Here is a 20,712-nt window from a genome sequence, read left to right as displayed (position 1 = left end):
CTTAGCTATTTAAATAATGCTGCAGTGAACATAGGGGTGCAGATATCTTTTCAAATTAGTGTTTTCATTTCCTTTGGATATATGAAGTGGGATTGCTGGATCACATGATAGTTCTATTTTAAATTTTTTGAGGAACCTCCATACTGTTTTCCATAGTGGCTGCTCCAATTTACAGCCCTGCCAACAGTGCACAAGGTTGCCTTTTTTTCCACATTCTCACCAACGTTTGTTATTAATTTTAACAATTACTGAATGCCTGTTATACGCAAGACCTTCCGGAGACTCATATCCTGGAGGGAAATAGACATACATGCAGATATATAATTGACCACTAGATGATGTCTGCAGTTCTGTGATCCTTATGCGAACAAGGTTCTAGGACTTCAAAGGGAAGACTGATTAATTCCGCTTGGGGCACTCCAGATGGCTACCCAGAGCAGGTGATGCTTGCATTGGATCCTGAAGGATGACAGAAGAAATGGCATGAGCAGGGACACGGAGGTGGCAAGTCTGGGACACATTTGGGGAACTGTTCATTTGGAGTGAGGCAGGATGGAGCCAGACCTTGAGGGACTTTAAGTGTCAAACTGAAAAATGAACTTTATCAGGGGATTGACCGAATCAGATCTTCTGGCTTAGTGTGGAGGATGGAACAGACTTTAAGAAGAAGTAGTGGTGGTGGTGGTGGGATGAATTGGGCGATTGGGATTGACATGTATACACTGATGTGTATAAAATGGATGACTAATAAGAACCTGCTGTATAAAAAGAATAAATAAAATAAAAATTTTTTTAAATTAAAAAAAAAGAAGTAGTTATTGACCTTTATTGTGTTCACCCAGGGAAGACTAGGGTAGAATAAATGAGGACAGTGGCAAGTGGAAGGGAGAGGAGAAGAGAGATTAAAGTGTCCTCATCATCAATAATGTCCCCTTATTGGAGAGGCCTCTCTTGACCACTCTGTATAAAATATTCCTATCCCTCACCTCATTTGTCTTCCTTAACTTGCTATATTTTCCTCCTTAGCATCAGTACCATCTGAATAATATACACTTACTTTTTATGTGTTTATTATCTATTTCCCCCACTAGAATGGAAGTTCCATGAGGGCATGCCTTTTGTTTTATTCTTTACCACATCCTTGGTGCTGGAACAGTGCCTGGTATATAGTAGGTGGTGCTCAATACATATTTACTGATTAAATAAGTAAAATAAGTTTGGGGTCCTTCCCCCAGACTATGTAAATCAACTGAGCCATATGGTCAGTTAGCTCCTGTTTTCCCTTGTGGATTAAACTTACTTCATTCTAAAAAGAAGTTGAAGTGGTTCCTGAAATACATATACTACAGAACAATTTTAAAAGTACAGAAATAAGCCAGATCTTCAGGGGAAAGAAAGAATTGAATAGGATGATAAAGCACAGAGAATCAGTATGCAGATGTGGGTGCCACAAGGGCTGCACTAAAATTTTCAAGGTGAGAAGCAAATTCATGTCTGAGTTTCCTGACAGCCAAGGCAAAGAGGGGAACATGGCCAGCTATGAGACCTACCGTGTTCATTAGACAAAGACATGCCATTGTATCAGAAGCAGCCCTGGATTTTTTTTTTTTTTTTTTTTTATGGATAAAGATGACACTGAAATCATCTGCTTTAGCCTTCATGCTGTTTGGTAGGGTGACTACTTGGTAACCCCTTAACTGTTTTGGAGGGAGCTTAGTCCTGTGTTCAGCCTCACTCATCCACTCCAAGAGGTGACCAGAAATTTATCCTAGCCAGAAGCAGCAGTGATAGGTTAAGTGACACTCAGGGGGCATGATTGGTGGGAGAGGTATGTAAACAGACTGTTCCTGCCCTTCTGTCCCCTCTAGAACCCAGTATCAATTTCCAATCTTATGTCCACTAATACAGAGGAAAGTTTCAAAGAAATCTGGCAAAGGTCAATGACTTCTGGATCTTCTGTTTGTCTCTCTTTTGATTTCTTCAGTTCCTTTGGAGTACCACTTAAGTGAGAAGTTTGGTTTGGCTGATAGTATCTTTCTAAGAGAGACCAGGTGAGATGGGGCAAGGAAGCTGATTTGCCAAATGATTAAAAGGTGATTTTTCACTCTAGTAAAGGATTTTCTTTTTAAAAAGATGTTTAAAAGGATTTCTTAAAAAGCAATACATCCACATGGTAAAACAAAATTCCAACAGGGCGAGAAGGGTCAACCAATAATGCCATGTTTTTGTATATTCTCGCAGAGATATTCATATTTGTACAGATACATAAATGCTTTTTGCTATATAAATGAGAATTTATGACACAAACTCTTCCCTTCCTTTTTTTTTTCTTTGACCTATTATTTCTTGGAGAACATTCCCTCTGAGTCCCTATTAAGCTACTTTATTCTTTTAAAATGTGGAATGGTGTTCTGTTATATGAGTACCATCATTTACATATCTAATATCCCAACTCATGGATATTAGGCTGTTTCCAGTGTTTTGCTATTACAAACAATACTTCAGCGACATCAGTGAAATTTGAATCTACATCAGTCAGGGTTCTGGAAGGAAACAGCACTGAAATGCAGAAGGCTCAAACTAAGAGACTTATGAAAGGGACTGCTTTACAGAGGTGTGGGCAGGATGGATGTTGAGGCACCAATGAGCTGACTACAGCAGGAAGTGGTTACCAAACCTGGGCCTCAAGGGGAAAATGGTACCATTGGAGCCTTGGGGAAGCAGGCATGTGGGGATAGGGCCACCTAGTAAGAGCTGTGCATTTCCAGAAGCATGGCATCAGAGATAGAAAGAACAGGGAAGAAATACCTCCGCCGCACTTGCTTCCTGCCCTGCAATCGCTTGCAAGTGCCTCCCATTAGCCAAATCCAATCACAGAGGCCAGTAGGCAAGGGGCCCAGGCGACCAGAGTGACCCGCCCTCCTGGGACAAAGATGGGTACAGAAGAGCAGTAAATGGATCTGGGGTGGGAGTGGAGCATATACACAGTATATCTGTGGGATTCCTAGAAGTGGAAATTCTAGCTTAAAGGCATGTGCATTTTTATTACTGTTTGCAAGTCAATATTCATTTTCTTTTTTTAATAGATTTATTTATTTATTATGTATTAATTTATTTATTTATTTATTTATTTATTTATGGCTGTGTTGGGTCTTTGTTGCTGCGTGCGGGCTTTCTCTAGTTGTGACGAGCAGGGGCTACTCTTATTTGTGGTGCGCGGGCTTCTCATTTCGGCAGCTTCTCTTGTTGCGGAGCACGGGCTCTAGGCATACAGGCTTCAGTCGTTGTGACATGTGGGCTCAGTAGTTGTGGCTTGCGGGCTCCAGAGCACAGGCTCGGTAGTTGTGGCTAATGGGCTTAGTTGCTCCGCGGCATGTGGGATCTTCCTGGACCAGGGCTCGAACCCATGTCCCCTGCATTGGCAGGTGGATTCTTAACCACTGCACCACCAGGGAAGTCCAATATTCATTTCCATTTACCCTTTCTCTGGGTTTTCTCTTTTCTTCTGTATTTCTGTATTTTTATTGGGAATAATTTTCCTTCCGTCAGAACTCCCTTCAGTATTTTTTTGAGCGCAATTCTGATGGCTAAGAATTCTCTCTGTTTTGCTTGCCCTTTGACCTTTCATTTTGAAGGATAATTTCATGGAGCTGATGATCCTAGGTGGGCAGTTATTTTCTTTCAGCACCTTGTCTTCTGAATTTTGTCTCTGTTGAAAATCACCTCTTAGTCTTAGTGTAATTCCATGGAAGTTTCTACTTTTTTTTTTTTTTTTTTTTTTTTGCGGTAAGCAGGCCTCTCACTTCTGTGGCCTCTTCCGTTGTGGAGCACAGGCTCCGGACGCGCAGGCTCAGCGGCCATGACTCATGGGCCCAGCCGCTCCACGGCATGTGGGATCTTCCCGGACCGGGGCACGAACCCGTGTCCCCTGCATCGGCGGGCGGACTCTCAACCACTGCGACACCAGGGAAGCCCGGAAGTTTGTACTTTTAAGCTTTTCTTTATATCTCTGGTTTTCAGCAGTTTGACTATGATATACCTCAATGTGGTTTTCTTTGTTTTCATCATGATTGAATTCAGTGAACTTCTTGAATCTGAATTATATTTCATCAGTTTCAGGAAATTCTTGTCTATTATCTTTAAATAATGACCTTTTCTCTCTTTCCATATCCTTAGTTTGCGTATATTATCCCTTTTCACTGTGTGCCATTTGCCTCTTACATTCTTTTCTATATTTTCCATCCTTTTTTCTCTTTGTCTTTAGTCTGGATATTTCCTATTGTCTTACAGTTCACTAATCTGTCCTTTCTGGGTCTAAATCTGCTCTTAAGCCCATCTATTGAATTTCCAATTTTCACTTACTGTATTTTTCAGTCCTAGCATTTTGATTTGAGTCTTTTTTATAGGTTCTGATTATCTGAGAATTTATCTTTTTTTATCTCTTGAGACTGTAAATTATGTTGTCTTCCTTCAGAGGGAGTTATCCTTTCCTTAGCTGGTCAGGGAGAGTGGGGACTGGTCATCTTAAGAAAGAGACTGAACCAACTTTAGGCTGGGTTGCAGTTTTGGCAAACCTCTGCCTATCTCTATTTCTCCCTAATTTTTAGGGTAGATCTCTCCAGGGGTTCCAACTATGAATCTGGGGTATTAAGCAGAGATCCTTTCTTTTAGTAGGGTTTGAACTCTTATTCTTGCATCCTGGCCACTGTGGGACTGCCGAAACCCTGCTTTTAGTTTCTGAGACTTTATATTTGTCTTCCTAGCCTCCTGCCCAGACAGCTTCAGAAGGTAGTGGATGCTTTCTGGGAAAACTGGTAGTGTTGGAACTCAGTATTCTTCTCCTTTCTCACTGGGGTCTTGGCCCCTAAGCTTCTCATTTTATCTCTCTAGCCCCACAGATGGCCAAAAGATTTGCTGCTTTCTTTACCTCTTAACAGAAGTCCTCTGACTGGTGTCACTGGGATTCTTTGTCACCTGCCCTATAACTAGAATTGGTAAATACTCTGAGGGAAAAAAAGACTGTAGAATGTCAACTCATCATTCTTCAGCTGCTTTTTTCCCCCAGATGTTTTACCCATTAAGTCCTAGTGCCTCAATATCTTTCCAAAGCCTCAAGTAGATTTTTTTTTGTATTTTATTGGCTTTTATAGTTCTTCTTTATGGGAAGGTTGGTCTGCTACAATCTACTCCATTATATTCAGAAATGAAAGCCATGTCTGGTATCCTATGTTTATTTTCCTTGATCCTCTGCTACTCTCCTTAGTTCCTCCCCTCATAAGAATTTTTAAATAAACGGTTTTCTTTGTATTTTGAGATTAAATCTTACTGCATTTGATTCCAAGTGACTTGGGACTAGGTTACAACTTCAGCCCAAGATTACATGCCTTGACTCTCCCTCTGGATTAGTTGTACGTGTGCCAAATATTCTCTGACTCCAGGAAAAATAAGTCCCCATTTCCTTGTGTGTAAAACGGGAACACTAATCTTTTCCTCATCGGGTTGTTTAAAGCTTGGTAAGATGATGTGTATCAAGATCTTAGCACAGGGTCTCAGACTTAGGGCAGCACTCAGTAAAAGTCACTATTAGGGAGAGATAAGAAAGGAATAAGACATAAGGAAATTTGTAGGGGGCCATTCATGGCAATCAGTTGTCCCTTCCCTTACCGAACCAGTTTACTTTTTCATTTATTTTTTGGTCATCATTCACTTTTGCATATGAGGTACAATCTAGAAGTTCTTTTAGTGAGGGTCTCATGGCAAAATCTGTAAGAGTTTGTTTATTTTTTTTTATCTGAAAATCTCTTTATTTTCATCATTATTGAAAGGTAACTTTGTTGTATATATAATTCTAGATTGGCAGTTATTATCTCTTAGAATTTTGAAAATATTGTTTAATTATCTTCTGGCTGCATAAAAGATAATCTGGTTTTTCTCTCTGGCTGCTTTTAGGACATTCTCTTTGTTTTTGGTGTTCTCTCATTTTGTTACTGTATACTTCTTTCTTTTCATTTATCTACTTCAAAAGTTTTTTTTTTCTAGAAAAGTCTCAGGTGTCCTCTCTTCCAACATCATGTCTCCTTGTTCTCTCTAATTCTTTCTTTAGGGAACTCCAATTCAATATGTTTTCAACCTTATCAGCCCATCCTCCAGGCTTTATAATCTCTGGTATTTTCCATTTTTATCTATGTTCTGTCCTCAGATTTATCTTCTAACTCGCTTCCTCTTCAACTGTGTTGTTGCTCTTCTTTGCACCTTGGTTTTTGGTGTATTTTTTGATTTTTGATATTTGATGGAATTTTCTTGGAACTCTGTGAAGTCTGGGTTCTCTCTGAGAAAACTGACTTCTGCTTTGCAAGATAACTCTTTTTTTTTTTACACTACAGAAGTAGTATAAATTGTTCTGTAAAAACATGAATAAACTCTGGTTTATCCATGTCAAGCTTGTGACAGATAAGTGTATTACCTCTCTTGCTTAGCAGAAGATATATATATATATATATATATAGGGAGAGAGATAGATAGATAGATTATCTTTTTACTGAGACGCTGGGAAACTGAGCTTTGTGCAGTGGTCACCAATCTGAACTTCACCTTGCCAAGTCCCTACATCATGCCTCCTCTCCCTCATGACACCAGTTAAAACTCTTATTCTGGGTCACAGAGGAGCAGGAGATGCCTCTGGTTCCAGCTCTTGCTGACTCATTTGGAATCTGACTCCCATCTCATCTTTGGCTTTTGGGTATCTCCCTTACTTTCTTTCCATCTCAGTCATGCATTTAAAAATATATTTAAAAATTTTTTATCTAGCATTTTTAAGTTTTTTTTAATAGCAAGAGATACACCAGGATATCCAGTGTGCAACAACACAGCTCATTCATTACTTTTTTTTTCTTCTCATTAAACTTTTTTAATGGGTCTCAAGTTCTGTGACAGATTTTGGTCAAGTTGTTTCCATTAAAAAGTATTGATTTTAAAAACTAATAACTTAAAACTGCCACACACAAAACAAAACATTCTCCTTTCCTTCTGAAGATTTTACGATGCATTGTTATCATTTACCAGTCTTTTGCTATTAAACTTAAATGGCCAATTGAGACAAATAGTTATGAGACCCTTCTTCCACCACTGATTAAGACTGGGGTGGCAGGTATTGGGGATAATATTCATTTAGCCTTCTGAGCTTTCTGGGCAGACTTGGTGACCTTGCCAGCTCCAGCTGCCTTCTTGTCCACTGCTTTGATGTCACCCACAGTGACCATCTGTCTCATGTCACGAACAGCAAAATGGCCCAGAGGAGGATAGTCAGAGAAGCTCTCAACAAAAATGGGTTTGCCAGGAACCATATCAACAATGACAGCATCACCAGATTTCAAGAATTTGGGGCCATCTTCCAGCTTCTTCCCAGAACGACAATCAATCTTCTCCTTCAGCTCAGCAAACTTGCAAGCAATGTGAGCTGTGTGACAATCCAGCACAGGTGCATATCCAGCACTGCTTTGGCCTGGATGGTTCAAGATAATCACCTGAACTGTGAAGCCAGGTGCTTCCATCGGTGGGTCATTTTTGCTGTCACCAGCCGCATTGCCACGATGAACATCTTTGACAAACACGTTCTTGACATGGAAGCTCACATTGTCCCCAAGAAGGGCTTCACTCAAAGCTTCATGGTGCATTTCAACAGACTTCACTTCAGTTGTCACGTTGACTGGAGCAAAGGTGACCACCATGCCAGGTTTGAGAACACCAGTCTCCACTCGACCCACAGGGACAGTGCCAATGCCACCAATTTTGTAGACATCCTGGAGGGGCAAATGCAAGGGCTTGTCAGTTGGGCGTGGTGGTGGCAGGATGCAATCCAGTGCTTCAAGCAGTGTGGTTCCACTGGCATTACCATCTTTAGGGGTGACTCTCCATCCTTTGAACCACGGCAAGTTAGCACTTGGCTCCAGCATGTTGTCACCATTCCAGCCAGAAATTGGCACAAATGTTACTGTCTCGGGGTTGTAGCCAATTTTCTTAATGTAGGTGCTGACTTCCTTAACAGTTTCCTCATATCTCTTCTGGCTGTAGGGTGGCTCAGTGGAATCCATTTTGTTAACTGCAACAATTAGTTGTTTCACACCCAGAGTGTAGGCCAGAAGGGCATGCTCATGGATCTGCCCATTCTTGGAAATACCTGCTTCAAATTCACCAACACCAGCAGCAAAAATCAGGACAACACAATCAGCCTGGGATGTGCCTGTAATCATGTTTTTGATGAAGTCTCTGTGTCCTGGGGCATCAGTGATGGTCACATAGTACTTGCTGCTCTCGAATTTCCATAGGGAGATATCAATGGTGATACCATGCTGTCATTCAGCTTTCAGTTTGTCCAAGACCCAGGCATACTTGAAGGAGCCCTTTCCCATCTCGGCAGCCTCCTTCTCGAACTTTTCAGTGGTTCTCTTTTTGATCCCACCACATTGGTAGATCAGATGGCCAGTAGTGGTAGACTTCCCCGAATCTACGTGTCCAATGACAATGATGTTGTTGTGGGTCTTCTCCTTCCCCATTTTTGTTTAGGTTTAGCAGTAGTTTTCATGACACCTGTGTCCTGGCGGCAAACCTGTTGCGAAAAAGCATTTACTTCTTTAAACATTTATCATGTCTGCTAAGTGCCAGGTAACTTGTTAGGTGCTGGTGGCAAGCAGGTGACTGGAACATAGATTAATTTTCTCTTTGAGTAGCACTGACATATATATACTACCACGTGTAAAACAGATAGCTAGTGGGAAGCTGCTGTATAGCACAGGTAGCTCAGCTTGGTGCTCTGTGTTGACCTAGAGGGGTGGGAGGTGGCGGGGTGGGAGGGAGGCTCAAGAGGGAGGGGATATGGGGATATATGTACACAGATAGCTGATTCACTTTGTTGTACAGCAGAAACTAACACAACATTGTAAAGCAAATATACTCCTATTTAAAAAATTTTTTTTCTCTTTGATTCCATAAGGACAGACTGCCTTCCTTTAGGAAGAATTTATATGGTAAAGCAGAAGGAAAGTAGAGTAACATGCAGGAAGGATGAAGAACTTATAGTTTTCTTTAAAAATTTCATGTGCACGTAGTAATATCGGGACCTGTGGGACAGGCAAAATATATAAGCACAAATGGGTTAAGATCCTGGCAAAATTTCAAAATTCCAAAGAGTAAGAGAAAATTCTTAAAACTTCAAGAGTGAAGTGCGACCTTCTTGAAAGTAAGCAAGAAACCAATTGGCATCAGGCTTCTTCTTTTTTTTTTCTGGTACGCGGGCCTCTCACTGTTATGGCCTCTCCCGTTGCGGAGCACAGGCTCCAGACGCACAGGCCCAGCAGCCATGGCCCACAGGCCCAGCTGCTCCGCGGCATGTGGGACCTGCCCGGATTGGGACACGAACCCGAGTCCCCTGCATCGGGCGGACTCTCAACCACTGCGCCACCAGGGAAGCCCGGCATCAGGCTTCTTAATGACGACCCCAATGGCTAGAAGACCAGTGACGTATTTTCAAAGTTCTGAGAAAAAATATTTTGAGCCTAGAATTCTATATTCAGGTAAGGCAGCTTTCAATTAGAAAGGCAAAGTAGATATTTTGAGACATGTAAGGGCATGTTAGAACAGAAAATTCTCTTTGAAAAGACTATTTGAGGATATAGTCCAGTAAAGTAAAAAATAAATACAAGAAACAAGAAGATGAGGATTATAAGAAACTTGTAAAGTTAGTGTTAAATCTAATTGTGATCCATAATGTAAAAAACAAAAGAGTTAATAATCTAGATCTAATGGGAGGTGATCACTATGTGGGCAGAATTGGGAGGATGTGAAACTGTAAATTTTACTATTCTGTTCAAAGTGATAATGAAGATACTGATTATTTTTAGACATTTATGGAAAATTGAGTGTTAAAAATTTAAGGGACTGGAGTGGGATATAAAAAAACCAAAGGAAAAATTGAAAAGAAAATTGCAACACATAAAATAGGGTGGCAGAATGGTTCCAAATATAAAATAAATCTTTTCAATGAAAAGGATTTTAAAACATTAAAAATGAATTTGAAAACCAAGAGAACATTTTGAAAAACTCAATTCTTACAATTGAAAATCAAGATGAAATGAGTGACAAATATATGTCAACATAGTAGATAATGTGAGTAAAATGAACAAATTCCTAGAAAGACACAAACTACTGAAACAGCCTCAAGAGTAGAAAATCTGAATAGACTTATGACAAGTAAAGGGTCTGAATTACTAATTTTAAAACTTCCCCAAACAAAAGCCCACTAGTAACTTCACTAGTAAACTCTATCAAATTATAAAGAATAGTTAATACCAAATCTTCACAAGCTCTTCCAAAAAGCAAGAGGAGGGAACATGTCTCAATGCACTCTGAGGCCAGTATTACCTTAATACCAAAACCAGACAAAGACATCACAGGAAGGGAAACTACTGACCAATATCTCTTATGAACATGGACGTAAAAATTCTCAACAAAATACTAGCAAACTGAATCCAGCAACATATACAAAGAATTATACACAATGACCAAGTGGGATTTATCCCCAAAATGCAAGGTTGGCTCAACACTGAAAATCAATCAATGCAATACACTATATTAATAGAATAAAGGGAAAAAAATCACATGATCATCTCAGTAGGTACAGAAAAAACATTTGACAAAATCCAACACCCTTTCACGATAATAACACTCAGTAAACTAAGAATAAAAGGAAACTTCCTCAACCTGATAAAAGGCATCTATAAAAGACCCACAGTTAAATACTTAATGGTGAAAGACTGAATGCTTTCCTCCTAAGATCAGGAACAAGACAAAGATATCCACTCTTGTCACTTCTTTTCAGCATTGTACTGGAGGTTCTAGCCAGGAAATTAGGCAAGAAAATGAAATAAAAGGCATCAGTGTTGAAAAGGAAGAATTAAAACTCTCTCTATGGGCAGATAACATGTTTTGGTATACAGTTGATTAGTGGTTGACTAGAACTGGGGTTGGGTGAAGTGAGAGAGAAATGGAGCATGACTGCTAATGGGTATGCATTTCTTTTGGGGATGATGGAAATGTTCTAAAATTGATTGCGGTGATGGTTTCACAACTCTGTAAGTATTGTAAAAACCATTGAATTGTACACTTCATATGTGTGAATTGTATGGTATGTGAATTATATTCCATAAAGCTGTTTTTAAAAAAGATGAAATGGGTGATTTTCCAGGAAAATACTTAAAATTGACACATGAAGAAATGGAAAACCTGAATAGTTGAATAATCCTAGAAGAAATTTAAAAGTTATTGGAAAACTTATCTCACCCCTACTCTGTTCCCTTCAGCTTGAGAAAAAGATATTAGGTTCAGACTATTTTAAAATCAAGTTATATCAAACCTTTAAGCTATTCCATACAGTATATAAATTGCTTCAGGGCATAGAGAGAGATGGGGAAACATCCCAACTTGTTTGACTTGGCTAGCATTACTTAATAACATAATAAAACAGGATGATGATAGCATTAAAAAAAAAGAACAGAGAAAGTATAGACCAATATATTGTCTATTCTGTGGGATCAATATATTTATGAACAGATATGCAAATATCCTAAACAAGATATTAACAGATTAAATCCTCAGTGCAGTAAAAAAACAAACAAAACAGTAGAGTTTATTCCAAAGTTTCAAGGATGGTTCAACATTAGGGAATCTATTAAGAAATTCTTTCCAGTAATAAATGTATAGAGAAAAAAATTTATGATCATCTGAAAACACTTTGAAATGTATTTAACATCTAGTGTACAAAGTTTCAGTTATACCATGTGAATGAGTTCTGGAGATCTAGTGTACAGCATGGTGACTACAGCTAATAATACTATATTACTGTATTGTATACTTGAAGTTTTCTAAGAGAGTAGATCTTAAGTGTTCTCAGGGCACACACACACACACACACACACACAAACAAAAAAATGATAACTATGTAAGGTGCTTGATATGTTAATTAGCTTGATTGTGGTGATCACTTCACAATGTGTACATATATCAAAACATGTATACCTTAAATATATACAATTCCTATCAATTATACTCCAATAAAGGTGAAAATATAAAGTATTCAACTAAATTTAAGATCAATACCTGATTAAATATCTTAGCAATTCTGAAAATGAAAGAATCTACCTTAACTTGATAAAGGATATCTTCCTTAAGCTTATACCAAATATCACATTAATGGTGAAAAACTATAAACATTCCTGTTAAAGTCAGGAATAAGACAGGAATGCCTACTACTACTACTACATCTATTCAACATTTAAAAATTTAGCCAAAGGAAGATAGTTTCTTGCCCTTACAATAAAACCAGAAAAAAAAATTTCAAGCAAAGAGACAAACTGTTATTATTTACAAATGATATGATTATTTGCTGAGAATCCCAGGTAACTTTAAAAAGCCTATTAAAACTAATGAAAGTTTAGTAAGATTGCTGGATATAACATCAGTGTTAAAAATGTTGATGGATTATTCTATGTACCACCAACAACTAATTATAAAACTCCATGAAAAAAATACCATTCACAAATGTGTCCAAACCAAACCAAAACAAAAAACCTAGGAACAAAGCTAAAGAAATGTACACGTACATAAAAGGACATTTGGATAAACAGAGAGATGTCTTATGCTCTAGGATGGGAATATTCAATACTGTGAATAAATCAGCACTCCATAAATAATATATAAACTCACTGTCACCTCAATAAAAAAGCCAATCCAATTTTTCTTGGAACTCAATAAATGGATTCAAAAATTCATCTGGAGGAGAATATGCAGAAGAATTCTAGTAAATTATTGCAAAAGAAGTGTAATGAGAGGGTGGAAAACTTGCCCTAGATAAATCAAAATCTTCTCCAAGGTTATTTTAATTATAACATTGTGGTGCTGTTACAGGGAAGATCAAATCGATCAATTGGACCTGAACAGAGAATCTGGACATACACCTAGGCATGTATGGAGATACACATAAATAAAACTGTAATTTAAGTCAGTGGGAAATGGCTGACCAACTTGATTCATGATGTTGGGACAACTAACAATGTACTTAGAAAAAAATAAAGTCAGATCACTATTTTATAAGAAACATCAAAAAACACATACACACACTTATATAATATATATATGAAAAATGTTTGAAAAATATATAGGAGAATAATTTTATAATATGGATTTGGGAAGCATGTTTTAAAGCAAGACACAAAACCCCAAAACCAGAAAGGAAAAGACGACAGATTTTAGTACGGTTAACATTTTTGTATGACAAACAAAGAAAGAAAGAAACAAAATACTACATTATGGACACTTGGTAATAGTATTTAAGACCTTGAGAACTTATTGTGTGTGAGACCCTGGGTTGCACACTTTCACTTATGCCATCTCATTTAACCTTCAAATCAAGTCTCAGAGGTAGCGGTGACTGACCCCATTTTACAGGTGTAGAAACTGAGAATGGGAGACTTTAAGTATTTTTCCCAAACCACACGGCTCAGAAGTGAGTAAGGATTAGAACCCCAACCTAACCTGACTCCTGCCCCCTCCTCCATCTCTCTCCGCAGGACAGCACATAATTCCTCATCCTCTAGAGTCAGTAGGCTTATTCTCAGCGGTCTTAATTTGTTTGCTTCTAAACAGCTGCTCTGTAAGGGTCTTTTCAGTATGTGTGTGGCTGTGTGTGTTCTGAGGTGAGCATGGATTCTGTCAAATGCTTTCTCATGAGCTCTTGGGGGAGTCTTCGTCCTTGGTGTTTTTATTTCCCTGGAGTGCCCTTATTATCAGCATAGTCTGGGTAAACCAGGGAGATCTGGGCATGGCCGCTGTAGTCTGGTCCTGCCAAGCCTACCTCTTTCCTTTCTCATTTACTCATGACAAGGAGGAAAAGCAGTTTGGGTGAACCCTCTGGAACTTATCTGATCCTGCTGCGGATGGGCTGGACCAAGGCTCAACCTGACTGGCTCAACCAGCTTGGCTTTTCCTTCTGCTTTCCCTCCCTTTTTTTTTGGCTCACTCCTTTTCTTTCTTTTCTTTTTTTTTTTTTTTAACATCTTTATTGGAGTATAATTGCTTTACAATGGTGTGTTAGTTTCTGCTTTATAACAAAGTGAATCGGTTATACATATACATATGTTCCCATATCTCTTCCCTCTTGCGTCTCCCTCCCTCTTACCCTCCCTATCCCACCCTTCTAGGTGGTCACAAAGCACTGAGCTGATCTCACTGTGCTATGCGGCTGCTTCCCACTAGCTATCTATTTTACGTTTGGTAGTGTATGCCACTCTCTGGAGGTTCCTTAAAAAACTAAAAATAGAACTACCATATGATCCAGCAATCCCACTACTGGGCATATACCCTGAGAAAACCATAATTCAAAAAGGGTCATGTACCAAAATGTTCATTGCAGCTCTATTTACAATAGCCAGGAGATGGAAGCAACCTAAGTGTCCATCATCAGATGAATGGATAAAGAAGATGTGGCACATACATACAATAGAATATTACTCAGCCATAAAAAGAAACGAAATTGAGTTATTTGTAGTGAGGTGGATGGACCTAGAGTCTGTCATACAGAGTGAAGTAAGTCAGAAAGAGAAAAACAAATACCGTATGGCTCACTCCTTTTCTGACTGATAGATGTGGGCTGTCCTGTGCTGCTGGGAGAGGGGCAGTCACCATTATTTAGAATGTCCTGGAAAGGCTTATTGATTGTTAATAAGCCTCTCCTCACCACCCCGCCCCAACTGCTGAATCAGAGGTTTAGCAAACCCTGTCCATCTTAGGCATGATCTCTTCCCCTCCCCCTCAAACCTTCCTGTGCCTTCTTACTCCTATAGTCCCCTGCCACGCTCGAACCCGTGTCCCCTGAATTGGCAGGCGGATTCTTAACCACTGTGCCACCAGGGAAGTCCCTCTGGTAGCTTTTGAACTCATGGTGGTACCCTAAGACTTTAACGAACCTGACAACTATCCCTCCTGCCCCAGAAGCTCCCATGGAAGTAGCTTAATTTTTTATCTGAATTCATCAACATTTTCTCCAAAGGGGTTTTTTTTTGATTGAATACCTTCTTCAGTTAAAAACGAAACAAAAGCTTGAGCATGCAACCCCCATATATGTTTGTTTAAAATTTGTAAATTGTATTTATATATGAGACAGAATCGTGTAGTAGTTATAACTGTAAACTCTGTAGCCAGACTGTGGTGTTCAAATCCCAGCTCTGCCACTTCTCAGCTGTGTGACATTGGAGGAATCAGTTGACCTGTCTGTGCTTATAAAGTACAAATAATAATATCTATATATGTAAGCTCTTAGAACATTGCCTGGCATGGAAGAAGAACTCAGTTGCATTATCTAGTATTATGACAACTGTGCAATAGAAATCTTAAGATCAAGATAAAAATAAATAGGAATAGAAGGTCCAGTATGTCCCTTAACAGTCATGTAAACCATGGGGTGCATTCACCCCTGGTTTGGAGACTGCTGGCTTCAGCAATGGTAACAACATACCATGTCCCTAAGTATTCTGAACCTTGAGGTACCTTCTAAAGCTTGGAGGACTGTGGGTGGATTTCCCCACACCTGGATTATGGGCACTCTCATTTCTATGCAAACCTCCTGGTTTTGCTCTTGTAAACAGTAATCAGGTCAGGCTGACTGGGGCCAGGGAGTCCTTGGCTTCTTGGCTAGACCTGCCCAATCACTATTCCAGATGGAGCAGTGCCTGGGCTTTGCTTCTTGCTTTGCACGTGCTACCCTAGCCTTAGGCAACACCCACCCAAAGCCAGGAAGACAGTGGCCCATAGGGACAGCTGCATGTCAGCCTGTGCTGTGAAACCAGCCATCATTTCAATCAAATGTGATAACAGCTGATTAAAGCATTTCTACCTAAAGACTGGTTTGTAGCATGTTCACACGGACTGAGTCCCCTGCTGCCGGCAGCTGTTCTTGTTGACACGGGGCCGACGGCAGGACTTGGGAAGGTCCCCTCAGATGCTCCAGCAGCCAGGAAGCTGATGGCCCTGGAAATGCTGAGAGAGGCTGGCTTCACCAGGACTGGTTGAAGGACTGGCACCTTTGAATCTGTCCAGGGAAAGGGCTGGTCAGTTTTGTGTGAACAACTGGGAATAGTAAACCCAGTGGGAACTGGATTTAGTTACCAATAGCAGATCTCAGTGGATCTACAGAAATTGCCCCCAAATTCCAGCTGCTTTAGGTCAGATAATTTTTGAGTTGAAAAGGCCCTACAGACAGACCATCTAGTGAATCCCAAACCTGGCTGCTTACAGTGTCAGTGGGGACCTCCCAGTCAGACCTCCCTCTCACCCAAGCCAGAGGTAGCTTTACCCTGAATTTACTGATTATAAAAACCATCTGTGAAGTTTGGGGCCCAGTAGGTCTGGGATGATGTTCAGGAATCTGTATTTTTAAAAAGTGCCTCCAGTGATGAGCTGGAATGGGTGGATGCTGGTCATCACTGAGGCTTGCTTGAGTGGCTTGAGCACTGGAGTTAGAGCTGAAAGACCAGAGGGCCAGCCCTGGTGGTGCCACCTTCCAACTGTGTGACATTGGGTGAGGGATGTATCCTCTTTGAGCCTCATTTTCTTCATCTGCAAAAAGGGCATAAGCACAAAAACCTCCATTGTTCTCACAATAAACTCCCTTGATCTTGTGCCTATGAACCCGTAAAACGCTACACAGACATAGGACTTAAATACTCATGCCAATGGCTCATCCAGCCTAGGGTTGGTCACCTCCAGCAATAGGGAGCTCATTACTTCTAGAGACAACCCCTTTTTCTTTGGGAAGCTCCTGGAGACAAAAGGTCCTTCCTTACTTTGAGCAGAAATCTGTTCTTTAGTATTTAACTAAGGAAAATGAAAACACGGACTCGAAAAGATATAGGGATCCCCATGTTCATTGCAGTGCGATTTACAGTAGCCAGAAGCAACCTAAGTGCCCAATGATGGATGAATGGATAAAGAAAACGTGGTATATATAATGTGGAATAGTTTTCTGCCATAAAGAAAAAAGGAAATCATCCCATTTGAAACAACATGGCTGGAACTTGAGGGCATTATGCTAAGTAAAATAAGTCAGACACAGAAAGACAAATACTGTATGATCTTACTTATATGTGGAATCTAAGAAACAGAAAACCAAAACAAACAAGCACGCAAACAAAAAACAAGCTCATAGATACAGAGACTAGATTGGTGGTTCCAGAGGTGAGGGGTGGGGAGTAGGTGAAATGGGTGAAGGGGCTCAAAGGGTACAAACTTCCAGTTATAAAATAAGTCAGGGGGATGTAATGTACAGCATGGTGACTATAGTTAATAACACTGCATTGCCTATTTGCAAGTTGCTAAGAGAGTAGATCTTAAAATTTCTTGTCCCCACAAAAAAATTTTTTTGTAACTGTGTGTGGTGATGGATGTTAACTAAACTTATTGTGGTGATAATTTGCATTACATACAAATATTGAATCATTAAGTCGTACACCTGAAACTAATTTATTTATTTATTTATTTATTTATTTTTGGCTGCATTGGGTCTTTGTTGCTGCTCGCGGGCTTCTTCTGTTGTGGTGAGCAGGGGCTTCTCTTGTTGCGGAGCATGGGCTCTAGGCACGCGGGCTTCAGTAGTTGTGGCGTGTGGGCTCAGTAGTTGTGGCTTGCAGGCTCTAGAGCGCAGGCTCAGGAGTTGTGGTGCATGGGCTCAGTTGCTCTGCGGCATGTGGGACCCTCCTGGACCAAGGTTTGAACCCATGTCCCCTGCATTGGCAGGAGAATTCTTAACAACTGCACCACCAGGGAAGCCCCTACTATAATGTTAATGTCAGTTATATCTCAATTAAAAAGAAATTTATCCCTTGTCACCAATAATCCTCCATCTTATCACTCAGTTTTTATGTTATTCACAGTACTTATGAGTATCTAAATTTGTCTTGTTTATTTACTTGCTTACTTACTTGTTATTCATCTCCTATTAGGATGCAATCTCCATCAGGGTAGGGACTGTGTTCACCACTTGTGTCCCTGGTACCCAGAACAGTACTTGATACACAAGAGAAGATCCATAAACTCTGGCAGGATCAGGAAAACAAAACAAAACAAAACAAAAAGTCCCAGAAATCTGTTCCCTGCAATTTTCTCCTGTTGGATTTAATTCTTCTTTTGGGGAGGTCACAGATTAAATTTAATCCCTAACCTGCAGATTAGCCCACTGAATAATTTAAGAAAATCATATCCTTTTCCACCCCCTCCATACCTCACAACTCGAGACTTCTCAACACACTGTCTACTGAGAAAGTCCCTTTATGAATAAGCAAGATCCCCCAAATCACTATAGACATGGCTACATTCCAGCAAAGCTGGAGAGATGGATTCCAGGGTAGGTAATTCAGGAAGAGCCATTTGCTTCTAGTTAATTAAATCACTTATTCACATTAATCACCAGCACTACGGGAACTACTTACTAAAATATTTACTGAGTCAAGGCATAACATTTATGGAGCCCTTTTTATGTGCAAGGCACTGTGCTAAGTGATTTGCTGGGCCTTAATTCTTTACAATAAACCCTGAGCGAAAATGCTAGTGTCATTCTCATTTTATAGATGAGGAAACTGAGGATCAGAGAGGTTAAGAGAGTGCCCAAGTTCATGCAGCCAGCAAGGGGTACATTTGGGCTCAGTTCTGGCTGACTCAAAAGTCCACATGGGTGGAAGATGGCACCTGCTGTGACAGGTCATTGAAATTATGAAACTATCATTGAACTGGAAGCATTATAGTTCTTCAGAACCATTATGATCTCAAAAGGAAAGGAGAATGATACAGATACACTGGCTGAGGTGTTTTGAGGTGCATCGAAGTGTTCCAGCCTGTGGCTTACCTTAACATGTTCTTGAAGTACCATGGCATGGATTAAAAGAAAATTTGGTGAGCAGCTTCCACCTAAATGATTTACTAGGGAAGCTATGTGAAATTATTTAAAAGGGCAAGGGGATCAAACTGTACTTATTCTTCATGCAAAAGTTGCACAGAAGTCATATGGAAATGAAAAAAGGTTTTTTTGCCCTCCTCCTTGTGTGTATCTTATGGGCAGTGGATGGAAGGAAAAAAAGAACAAATGGAACGCGATGGTTGTTCTGAACAAGAGTCTTAACCCTGTGCATTTATTAGAATAAGAAATAGTGGCCAAGAAATGCAGCAGCTAAACTGGGAAGGAAAGAACTTTTGCACGGCCAAAACATTGTATATATCTGCCTCAGACAAGAGAAAGCACTTCATGCTGTCTGTAAAGATGTTCTATGGCAGTAGTGATGACATTGGTGTGTTCCTCAGCAAGCAGATGAAAGTCACCTCCAAACCTTCCAAAAAGAAGCAGTCATTGAAAAATGCTGACTTATGCATTGCCTCAGGAACAAAGGTGGCTCTGTTTAATCGACTTCGATCCCAGACAGTTAGTACCAGATGCTTGCATGTAGAAGGAAGTAATTTCCATGCCAGTTCTCAGCAGTGGGCAGCATTTTACATTCATCTCTTGGATGATGATGAATCCAAAGGAGAAGAATTCTGTCCGCGATGGATACATCCATTATGGACAAACAGTCACACTTGTGTGTTCAGTTACTGGCATGGCACTCCCAAGATTGATAATTAGGAAAGTTGATAAGCAAACCACATTACTGGATGCAGATGATCCTGTGTCACAGTGCCATAAATGTGCATTTTACCTTAAGGATACAGAAAGAATGTACTTGTGCCTTTCTCAAGAAAGAATAATTCGGTTTCAGGCCACTCCATGCCCCAAAGAACCAAATAAGGAGATGATAAATGATGGTGCTTCCTGGACAATCATTAGTACGGATAAGTCAGAGTATACATTTTATGAGGGGATGGGCCCTGTCCTTGCCCCAGTCACACCGGTGCCTGTTGTAGAAAGTCTTCAGTTGAATGGCAGTGAGGATGTAGAAATCTTGAACTTACAGGACAGAATTTCACTCCAAATTTACGAGTGTGGTTTGGGGATACAGAAGCTGAAACTATGTACAGATGTGGAGAGAGTATGCTCTGTGTTGTCCCAGACATTTCTGCATTCCGAGAAGGTTGGAGATGGGTCCGGCAGCCAGTCCAGGTTCCAGTAATTTTGGTCCGTAATGATGGAATCATTTATTCCACCAGCCTTACCTTTACCTACACACCAGAACCAGGGCCACGGCCACATTGCAGTGCGGCGGGAGCAATCCTTCGAGCCAACTCCAGCCAAGTGCCCCCTAATGAGTCAAACACAAACAGTGGGGGGAGTTACACAAATGTCAGCACAAATTCAACCAATGTCATGTCATCTACAGCAACAGTTGTGTCCCAACTACCGTCTTTTTGCTAGGACTTACACTGACTTGAGTGTGGCAAAATGTTGACCGAAAAAGAAAGAAAAAAATGAATAATCTTTTGTGGTTTCTTGGGAAAACTTTTCATACCCAGTGATACTATTCAAAAATCCCATTACCTGCAAGTGCTGATTTGAAGTGCAGAAGCCACAGTAAAACAAACAAAAAAAACCCATCAAAATGTACAAACTTTTGGAAAAAAATAAAGTCCACATGCCTGTGTTCATGGCCTTGCCTCCTGAGCTGGTGCTTTACATAATGGAGGGGA

The 20,712-nt window shown here is 40.1% G+C and overlaps 1 protein-coding gene and 1 pseudogene across 1 annotated transcript; one reads left to right on the top strand and one right to left on the bottom strand.

Moving 5' to 3' along the window:
- Positions 1-7,114: 7,114 nt before the first annotated feature.
- On the bottom strand, positions 7,115-8,552 carry LOC132478646 (elongation factor 1-alpha 1-like). Its single transcript, XM_060081995.1, is given in 1 exon segment — positions 7,115-8,552. A coding segment is annotated over 1 exon segment (1,389 nt). The 3' UTR covers positions 7,115-7,163.
- Positions 8,553-18,779: 10,227 nt separating this feature from the next.
- On the top strand, positions 18,780-20,440 carry LOC132488113 (recombining binding protein suppressor of hairless-like; annotated as a pseudogene).
- Positions 20,441-20,712: the final 272 nt, after the last annotated feature.

This window comes from Mesoplodon densirostris, chromosome 1 (assembly GCF_025265405.1).
Source record: "Mesoplodon densirostris isolate mMesDen1 chromosome 1, mMesDen1 primary haplotype, whole genome shotgun sequence".
NCBI classification, from domain to species: domain Eukaryota; kingdom Metazoa; phylum Chordata; class Mammalia; order Artiodactyla; family Ziphiidae; genus Mesoplodon; species Mesoplodon densirostris.
This window is presented reverse-complemented; position numbering and strand designations above follow the sequence as displayed.